This window comes from Anopheles moucheti, chromosome 3 (genome assembly GCF_943734755.1).
Source record: "Anopheles moucheti chromosome 3, idAnoMoucSN_F20_07, whole genome shotgun sequence".
Classification (NCBI taxonomy): Eukaryota; Metazoa; Arthropoda; class Insecta; order Diptera; family Culicidae; genus Anopheles; species Anopheles moucheti.
In genome coordinates, this window is record NC_069141.1 from 57,813,021 (window position 1) to 57,822,385 (window position 9,365).

The 9,365-nt window shown below is 42.4% G+C and overlaps 4 protein-coding genes across 4 annotated transcripts; 2 read left to right on the forward strand and 2 right to left on the reverse strand.

Annotated features, from left to right (window-relative positions):
- Nucleotides 1-233: 233 nt before the first annotated feature.
- LOC128305174 (uncharacterized) lies at nt 234-950 on the reverse strand. Its single transcript, XM_053042507.1, has one exon. The coding sequence runs from the start codon at nt 942-944 to the stop codon at nt 234-236; it is 711 nt and encodes a 236-aa protein (XP_052898467.1). The 5' UTR covers nt 945-950.
- A 2,059-nt stretch (nt 951-3,009) lies between these two features.
- Nucleotides 3,010-3,375, reverse strand: LOC128302854 (uncharacterized). Its single transcript, XM_053039701.1, has one exon. It carries the CDS (start codon nt 3,373-3,375, stop codon nt 3,010-3,012), a length of 366 nt encoding a protein of 121 aa, XP_052895661.1.
- Nucleotides 3,376-5,401: 2,026 nt separating this feature from the next.
- LOC128305346 (uncharacterized) lies at nt 5,402-6,193 on the forward strand. Its single transcript, XM_053042735.1, has one exon. It carries the CDS (start codon nt 5,402-5,404, stop codon nt 6,191-6,193), a length of 792 nt encoding a protein of 263 aa, XP_052898695.1.
- A 1,906-nt stretch (nt 6,194-8,099) lies between these two features.
- Nucleotides 8,100-9,160, forward strand: LOC128304391 (skin secretory protein xP2-like). Its single transcript, XM_053041573.1, has 2 exons — nt 8,100-8,697; nt 8,791-9,160. The coding sequence occupies exons 1-2, from the start codon at nt 8,100-8,102 to the stop codon at nt 8,805-8,807; spliced, it is 615 nt and encodes a 204-aa protein (XP_052897533.1). The 3' UTR covers nt 8,808-9,160.
- Nucleotides 9,161-9,365: the final 205 nt, after the last annotated feature.

Genomic DNA, 9,365 nt, shown 5'->3' on the forward strand with positions numbered 1-9,365 from the left:
ATGAAGCCTTGCAGGACCTTTTAGCCAACCTGATCGAGGCAAACAAGGAAGTGCTCGCCAGTAAAGATACTTCCCGCAATTAATATATGAGAGAAATAGACGTGAGAATTCATTGTATAATCGATTTATTACAAACGGTGATTTTTTATGAATGATCGTGTTTCGAAAAGTGTTCCTAATAAATAATCCTAGATGCTTTCGGGTGTGTGTGTGTTTCGCAAGTTTCGTGTTCCCTACTGTTTCGCGTCGGGCAGCAGGTCTAGTGCGTCAATTACGGCCCTTTCCTCGATCGGATCCACAGCTTTAACCTGCGCTGGTGCCGTTTCACTGTCCGTCTGCTGGGACACGTCCAGTTCCCTTCCGTATCGGCGGTTTCCACCTACGGGACGATTTCGCGCGTAATAATCATCGTCATCATCGCCTCCTTGACCGTACGACTCCGTGGTCGGCCGCCAGCTGGTAGTTTCGGGCTCCGTTGGTCTATATCCGCCCTCAGAGGAAGGCCCATATCCTGGACCGAAGCTTGGTGGTCCATACTCACCGTACGGGCCACCGCCGTAGCCCGGTTTTCCGTACCAGTGAGGCTTGATGCGGTCGTTCACCTCATCCATCATGCTGTGGGCCTGCTTGAGACCGCTGCTCAGGGCACCCATCTTGGTCTCTATCGACTGCCTGTAGCCAGCCAGCTCCTTGTCCCAGCATCCCTGCCAGTACGGATCCTCCCTGCCATCCGCATCGAACTCCTCGCCGTTCAGGCTGTAGTGAATCTTGAGCAGGGCACTGCGAATGTCACGCTGGGCACGCAGCAGCTCGCGGATTATACGACGTTTCTCTTCCGATGGCAATGAGTTAATGTCGTCGTAGTTCAGGTCACCCCCAAACACCGCTCCACACAACAACACCACGCCGAACAGCGGAAGTAGCAGCTTTCCTGTCAAACCCATCGCAACACTAATGCCGGTTGATAGCGTTAGTGTAGCGGTGAGCAAGTTAGAACCAAACACGAAAAAAAAAGAAAGCCATTAACATTTGTGCTGTTTGAATACTGAAATCGCCAATGTGTTGCCGCTTGTGGCGAACGTGTCTCACCTCATGCACTCTGTGGTGACAGAGAGTTGTACTAAAGCAATAAGCGTACTGCAGCGTTGTGCATTCGTTTTTATATGGACGTGCATTCGATATGCAACAAATTTCTCCCGGAGAATGTTCTAGCTCCTCCCATCGTTGCAGTTTTTCGTTCGGGGAGAAAGGTGATCTGGAACTTTCACCAATCAGGGTGAAAATTTAGCATGATCGTTGTTTTGGGAAAAGAATCTTTATACTCCTTTTTAGCTGAAGCTCATGCTAGTCTGTCTTTTTCTGATGTGAGCGTCTGTTTTGATAAGACACACAGTTTAACAATAACATTGATATCATCTTGTTATATTGTTTTACATACAATATTACATAAGTATGTATAGAAATGAAATAATATAATAATGACATAATAGTTCACTTTATCAAGCTTTAAAAATAAGTTATCAAATGCCTGAAGATGAACTATGATGAACTATAAACTATGAAACACCGCTAAACAATTTAAAAAAAACTATTAAAAATTATTCTTTTCAATTTATTTGATTAATTACCATTGCTTATCAACTCGTTAAATGATTTGATTAATTACCATTACTTAGTAGCTTGTTAAATTAAATTATATTTGTTGGATTACTTGTATTTCTGTTATTACTGTTCTGCATTACTGTTATAAATATGAATTCTTTGTCTTATTCTAAATATTTTTCTCTAGAACGTAAAGGTCATTAGTATAACTTACTAATCATTGATCATCATTGAAGTTTAAAATCATATCATTGCATATAAATAGCTTATAACCATCTTTGGCATCATCGGCAGCAAGTTAAACAGATAACAAGGACACCTAGCCATTTTTAGCAACACAGGAAATATTAAAAGAAAGATAGAAACATATTTTATAACTAAGTTTTTTTTCATTTACACTTCCACACTTTTATACACATTTTTAAATCATTTTTCGTCAGAACGAAACATTGTTATGTCTATTGCGATTTACCGTTTCAAAATTCGTTAATGATATCTACTGATTTTAAGAAACTAAATTATTCTAAAAAACTTTTTGAACAGTTTTATTGGCAGCTGGTTCTATCATGCATTGAAACTTTGGAGAGTTAGATGTATAGTTTTTTTTTAATGAAGCCAGCTGCAATATCTGTATATTATGAAAGATTCGTTGAATTAATCGATTATTGATTATTTGCAAATAATATTCAGTTTATGAGTCTTAGATAATAATAAGAACGTTTGAAAAGTTTCCTAATTTAGTTCTTACAAACTAGTGACAATCCACTTATAATTGAACCTAATTCTTAGTCTAGATATATTCATGCCAGGATAGTAATACTTAAGTATTATTTAAAAACTATTTTATTTGTACAGTCAAATATTCTTGAAATACTTCTTATTTTTATTTTTAATAATGATGTTGGTGTTAGTTTTAGATCCTTCGCTTTTTAGAACATATTTGAGAATGGACCAAAAACCATTCATCATACTGATCATCTCTTTGGAACCAGTACGTTTTATTTTATTTTTATTTATTTATTTCCATTATGACGGCCGAGGGCCGTATGATCGCCGGTACGTTTTATGTTTGACAAAAAAAAAACAAAACCAATATATAAAAGACTCGACATGTAACATGCATCGACATTTATTGCCATACTTACTATTATACACCTTATATTGCGTGTTTTACCTTCCAGCTTGTTTATCCCATTACTGGCGCGTAATTGCTTTAACAGTTATGTAATTTTATTTTTATCTGTGATATAGTTTTTCAAGACAATCGCTACCACACCAAATGCATATTAAGTAAATTTATTTTTCAGCATAATTTTTCCTCCTTATAACCATTAACAACCTAAAACTTGAATACTTAAACTTAAAGGCGAGTCACATCCATTTCTGTAATTTCGTGTAAAGGTTCACCTAAACACTGGGTCGTTCACTACGAAGCGTATCCAGGGCGGCCTTCTGTTGGCTTAGCAGTTTGTGCATGTGTGCCAAATCGTTGTAGTTATATCCGCCGTGATCTTTATCCTTCCGGTGGTACAATTTCTTGTGCAGTGTTTCGATTTTCTCTCCCAGCGCAGTGAACTCTTCGAGGTAAAGGCGCGTAAACTCATCCACGTCTTCCACCAGCTTCTTGTACGAGTCCTGCGGCTTTGGCTGGTATCCGAAATATGATTTACCCACCGATTCTTCGTCGTGATCCGCGACTGATTCACTATGGGCGGACGCGATCAGCAACAGGACAGTGCACGCTGCTAGAAGAACGAGATGCTTGCAGGACATATTTATAGCTGTTTTGTGTTTGTCTACATGAATCGATAAAATAAAATGCACACAATTCATTAGTACATTGCGAAAAAAAACCCAACCACATCTGCGCACGGAGGTGCTGTACTCACCGGTTGAACAGTACGTGATTCAATAACCCATTCGCATGCGAAGAAAATCTCCTTTATATGAACTTTTCCTTCGGCAGCGTTCAAAGTTTACTCCTCCTACGAAGCGGTTGACAATACTTTCACCAATCAGATCTGGATGGTAGGGACTTTCTCCAACAGTTCTGACCGTTCCCGTTTAACGGTACCGGCTTATAAATACATGTTCTAGCTCTACTTTTTGAATTATTTTATAAAAAGGGCAGGATAAGGTTGGTAATGTTTGTATTATTAAATTACTGTACAAGATATAAACAAAGACAAACTTTAAATATTCTTACGGAAGCGTTACCAAGCACTTTAAATTAAATTTTGTATTGTTTACTAAACTGCTTAAATGGTGCATAAATTAACGAAACACGCTGAAGTTAAGAAATGAAAGTACGTAGAATATTTTTTTTTCACTTAGCTTTCCTATTTATGCTGTAAATTATATTACAATCAAACATTATATTACTACTAGAACATTATATTTATACATTCGTTTTCATTTCTTTATAACTCCTGTAACTCCTTCATAACTCTTGTAAGGGTTAATAGTAAAAGAGTTTTGATTATCAATCTTAATAACTAAATTTTCAAAAAAATCCTTCGAATTCTTTTCTTGTCTGTTGGGTTTTCCTTGTTCGTGCTTAATCTATTTTTTAAAGTATTATTATCTTCTAATCAACTTGTTTGGTTAAAAGGTTACATAGTTATACATAATGTTAAAGTTATTACTTACACAACAGTATTTATTTATTTTTATTTATGATTTTAAAAAGAGGAAAAATGATTTAAGAAGCATTACAGAAATGTGATATTTTGATTCTTAATTTGAGCACAAAGTACAACACATAGCAATCCGTTTAGTATAGCATAAATATTTGTACTGCTTTATTTATTAGTTACAACACTTCTACCACAAATATGGTGCATATTCATAAAATGATCTTTCATAACTTTGCCACATCACTTCCGTGTGAAGCTGCTCAAGCTGTCGAACGAAGTGTGCAAAGTCCAATATCTGCACGTTCAACCGCCCCGATACCGTGCCCATCAGCGACTTGTAGTCCTGCTTGTAGTCTTGGGTTTCGCCCAGAATGCGAAACTTTTTCGTCTCCACCAGAACGAAGGCAATTACCAGCAGGGTGGCAAAATGTGGCCAACCAACGACGGTACACCGCATTCTCGGATGGTGTTGTCTGGGACAGGTTCTTCCGAATACTGATCGGTTCGAATAAGAAGATCAGTTCATTTATTTTTCAAACCAACCAATGTTTTGTTCCGACCGCTGCTGGAGTTCTAGCGAATTTGTTCTCCGCGCATCAGTGAAAGGTGCAATGTTTAGTGCACAGACACAGCCAAGATGTACGAACACGTTCGGAAGAGATGTGTAACTGGAAGGAATATATCTGCGGACTGTTGCATCGTTAAACGTCCAAAGAGTTTATGTTACCTCATAACACTAATGAGTGATAAGGTCCAATTAAGTGTCTTAGCAGAGTTACACACATCGAAAGTCGTTTATTTTCGAGAACTCGATGCCTGCTAGATCGAACAGTTAGCTCTGCACTGGCACGAAACTCCACCGCAAAGAATATTCGTGGATAACATGCACACTCCCTGATTCGCAGTTCAATTTGCGCAGAAAGTCACTCAAAGCAAGTGTGGAGAAGAAATGATGTTTCAGCACAAGGCAGAGAAGAAAGAGAACATTCTATGGTGGGAACTCCTTACCGAGCCGCTAACTGCAATCGGATGCTTCGGAAAGCATCCCGGTGCTGTTACCAGAACCGTTGCGTACGTGCTGCAGGTAAGTTGAAGTGCTTTGATCATTCGACGGCAGAAGCTCAGTGTTGGAAGTCAAAAGGATTTCCACGCCGAAAAAAGCAATGAAGGGTGACGTGCGAATATCGCTTCTCTATTTTGTGTTTCTACTGATACGGCCGGGAATTTGTGAGGGAATTGAGAAAGTGTCCTATCTGCTACAGTACGGACCCGGTGTGCATACGGTATTCGAGCAGGAAAACCCACCCGAAAAGGTTACGGTGAACGTGAAAGATAGAGTAGCACCATCTACAACGCCGTCGACCTTAACCTCGAAAACTACGACCAACAGTTCGGTCGAAGTGGCTGCAAGCACCACTACAGTGTCACACACCCCCTCCAGCGATGGTACAGCGGTACAGCTTCATTCCGACGCAGCTGTAACGGAAAGCGTACCACACACGGCCAGCAACGTGGGAATGCATTCAACCGAAAAAAATAGTGACATAAGTTCTACGATTTCTACCAATGCGCAAACACCTCCACCAGCCTCAAGCGAAGAGAAGCAACGCCCTACCGGATCAATGGCCCCGGATGATCGACGACGTAATCCAGTGTCCGGTGCGTGCCGCACCCCAGCATCCGTCCTTCAAAAAAAGTTTCATCCCTTACCGTTGCCACCGCCCCTGCCCACCTTCGGGGCGATCCTCCGGTCGGATGTGATGGTAAACCTGAAGCCGAAGGAATTGCGCACGCTGATGAGCACATACATCGGGCTGATCGAGGCGTACAAGGGCTTCAACCAACAGCAGAAGCGAAATATAGCCCACCTGGAGGAGGAACTGGCGCGCCACGAGGCTATCACGCACAGGGCAAATCGGTTGCGAGACGCCAAGGTTGAAATATTAAACAAGTGACCAACAAAGGCGTTGGCAACAAAATTGGGGGGGAAAAAATGGGAAGGAAATAGCAGTTTGTGTCCTCTTTTTCTTCCTTTCCGATGTGTTTAACGCTTTTACTTTTTATCCGAAAACGATGTCACCCCTTACACAGGCGATAAGCGCCTCCAGTTGAGAGAGCATAAGGGTTGCGTGCTTTCGCAACAGCATCGAGAAGGTAATGTATGCATTTTACGATTGGTGCGCTGGCTTGGGGCGGTTGGAACCAAATGTTTGCACTACCGATCAGATCCTCCGACGACGATGTGTATCGTGATGGTTAGGCGCTTGGTGTTAATTTAATTTTGTAATCACCTTCACAAGCGGAGTGAGCTCTAATCGTTTTTTTTTCTGAACCATTCCTACGTGGACGAGTTTCGCTTCTTCTTTCGCTGTGAAGGACTCGAGCGCAGCTCCAGCAGCAACAGCGGTTCGATCGACTAGAATAAGCATGTCCAATCCACCGGTGTTCCAATTCTTGGTGGTTAGTTTTTAAAAATATTTGGCACAAATTAGCAATTTTAATTATGCACGAGTTCTTCTGTTTGTCTGAAGAAAAACCCACCATAAAACGTAAATTGATTGCAAGAACTTCTAGTAGCTTCTGACTACTGCTAGGGGTTTGTAAAGAATTTTCCTGCTAATTTAATTTTAGAAAACAAACAGAACGCAATGTAAATGCCACTTATTTTTTTTTAAGTTTAAAGAACTAAAATTATATAACCCGACCAAATGAAACGTTTAGGCACAGCCACTCTACACCGTACCCGGAAATATCTAATATTCTGGACCGCGCAGTTATTTCGAGACGTTTCACCATTTTCTCTTCTGCACGCGCTGCAGAAGGAACGTTTTCGTGTCCGAGAAAGAAAAGAACCTGTTTATCTCATTTGCATGTATTATGGTCCTCCTATCAGTGGAGTTGCGAGTTTTTTTCCATTTGTTTTTTTTTTTTGCAAACCAAAGAAAGTCTGCTAAACCATCTTCTCACCAAAGCAGGTTCCGTTCGTTTTGGGCTGATCGAACGACAAAACGGTGCCTTCCCCCATTTGTGTATTCTTCCGCGTTCCAGCGAGAAGAGGGAGAGTGACACATGTTCTCGAACGGCCAAAAACCAGATGAAAATCCGTTTAGCGGCGGATTACCTAACGATCGTTTGGCTCTAATTTGTTCCGAAAACGTCCCGGAATGGGCAAGATATTCTCAGGTGCTTCAACTTTTTCTTTTTTTGTAGCCATAAACAATTTATCCAACCAATCTCCGAAATTATGGTCAGCTTGAACGATCCCCCGTAAAGAGGGAACACGATCCCAGCACCGGGAACAGACGGGAACCAGGAACAAATGCGACAACTTTCGGCTGGTTTGGACTTTTTTTTTTTAGCAGAAAATGAATGAAAAATTAGCATAAATCCTATTGCCATGGTCCCATGGGGGTAAGTGCTTTGGTGGGGAGTGCGTTCTCCCACCAATCGGCAATGAAACGATGTCTCCGGTATTGCCTAACCGATATGGGCAATGTGATGGTCTTGAAAACGGGTTTGAAATCTCTCATCTGCCGGAGGCTGAATGTCTCACGACGCGTGTTCTTCTACTCCTACTCCACCAATTTTTGTACTCCTTTTTGTTGCGCGGAGTGGGAAGACATGTTAGATACAGCATTAGAGCGGCAATGCAGTAAGGGTGGTGGTAGTGTATTGGTGTGTCAGCCATTGTGGCCAGCAAGAACGGTTCGGGCCGGGGCCGCTAGCCGGCTGGTAACAAAAAGACCAACATCCGGCTGGGCGGTTGTCAGTCTCGGTACGGTCACGGAACGCGTCTTACACGGTTGTCTGAAGAGTGTCTGCGGAAGGATCAGTTCAGTTGTAAGCTATAGCTCGCCCAGAATGAATCGTGTCATTGCGGTGCTGTGTCTGGTGGTTGTGGCGGTATCCTTTAGTGATGCGACGTTTGATCTGCTTAGCAAGAAGAAGGAGCTGTTCGAACAGTTGCTAAGCAAAGGAAAGGGTGGTGGACATGGCCAGGGCTACGGAGCACATCCGCCGCCGCCACCACCACCACCACCAGTAGCATATCACGCAAGTGTTGCCGTGTCTTACCCTGCACCGGCACCAGCTCCGGTGCACTACGCTGCCCCAGCTCCAGCTCCAGTTCAGTACTCCGCCCCAGCTCCAGCTCCAGTTCCGTACTCCGCTCCAGCTCCAGTTCAGTACTCTGCTCCAGCTCCAGTTCAGTACTCCGCTCCAGCTCCTGTTCAGTACTCCGCCCCAGCTCCAGCCCCAGTTGAGTACTCCGCCCCAGCTCCAGTTCAGTACTCCGCCCCAGCTCCAGCTCCAGCTCCAGTTCAGTACGCCGCCCCAGCTCCAGTTCCAGTGTACAGAGCACCACCACCAGCTCCTGTGCAATACGCTGCCCCGGTTCCCGCACCAGTTTACGGTCCTCCAGCCGCAGCACCAGCACCGTACCCAGGATGTGATCATGCAAGTAAGTACACCTGCCACAGGAAGAATAGTGAGAGTTCCTTGAGAGCATGTACTAACGCACCTGCTGTTACCTGTTTCTCCCTCTCCTCGCTAGGTGGTGTTCGACTTTAAGTAGCAATAGCAATTCCAGCCGTAAATTCATTAGTGTACGAAAAGAGGAAAGCATACTACTGAGCGCCTACAGAAGGGGTACATATCTTTCCGTACACGAAGCGTGGGAATAAAGGTTTTATCACTCGAGCGTACAAAACAAGCAATCCTTTCTTCATTTCCGACCGACATCACGTTCGGTTCTGCGGTTTGCGTGAGCAAATTGATGGACAATCCAGCCAGAGCTGTGTGGATAACCCATAGGGAATGTGTTCAAAATGTGCGAGAGAAGCTATAGTAGATTGTTGGTGTATTATTTTTCTACTAGATGGTAAAATGTGACGCATGACAGAAACAGAAATAAAGTTACACTTACCGAAAAAACGATTTGCGGTATTTTATATTGTTATTGGACTCACACAAAGTATCTTCCGAATAGACCATTAATGGAGGATGCATAAGTTGGATGGTTAAGGTAGCAAGTTCGAATCATCTAACTGCTAACAAATTTATTATCTCTAATATTAGATCTGATTTTATTTGCATTCTTAAGCGATGTTTTATTAGTAAACAAACCCA

Bases quoted from the DNA above. Each gene is read 5' to 3' on its own strand.
- LOC128305346 (XM_053042735.1), top strand. From the start codon at position 5,402: ATGAAGGGTGACGTGCGAATATCGCTTCTCTATTTTGTGTTTCTACTG.
- LOC128304391 (XM_053041573.1), top strand. From the start codon at position 8,100: ATGAATCGTGTCATTGCGGTGCTGTGTCTGGTGGTTGTGGCGGTATCC.
- LOC128305174 (XM_053042507.1), bottom strand. From the start codon at position 944: ATGGGTTTGACAGGAAAGCTGCTACTTCCGCTGTTCGGCGTGGTGTTG.
- LOC128302854 (XM_053039701.1), bottom strand. From the start codon at position 3,375: ATGTCCTGCAAGCATCTCGTTCTTCTAGCAGCGTGCACTGTCCTGTTG.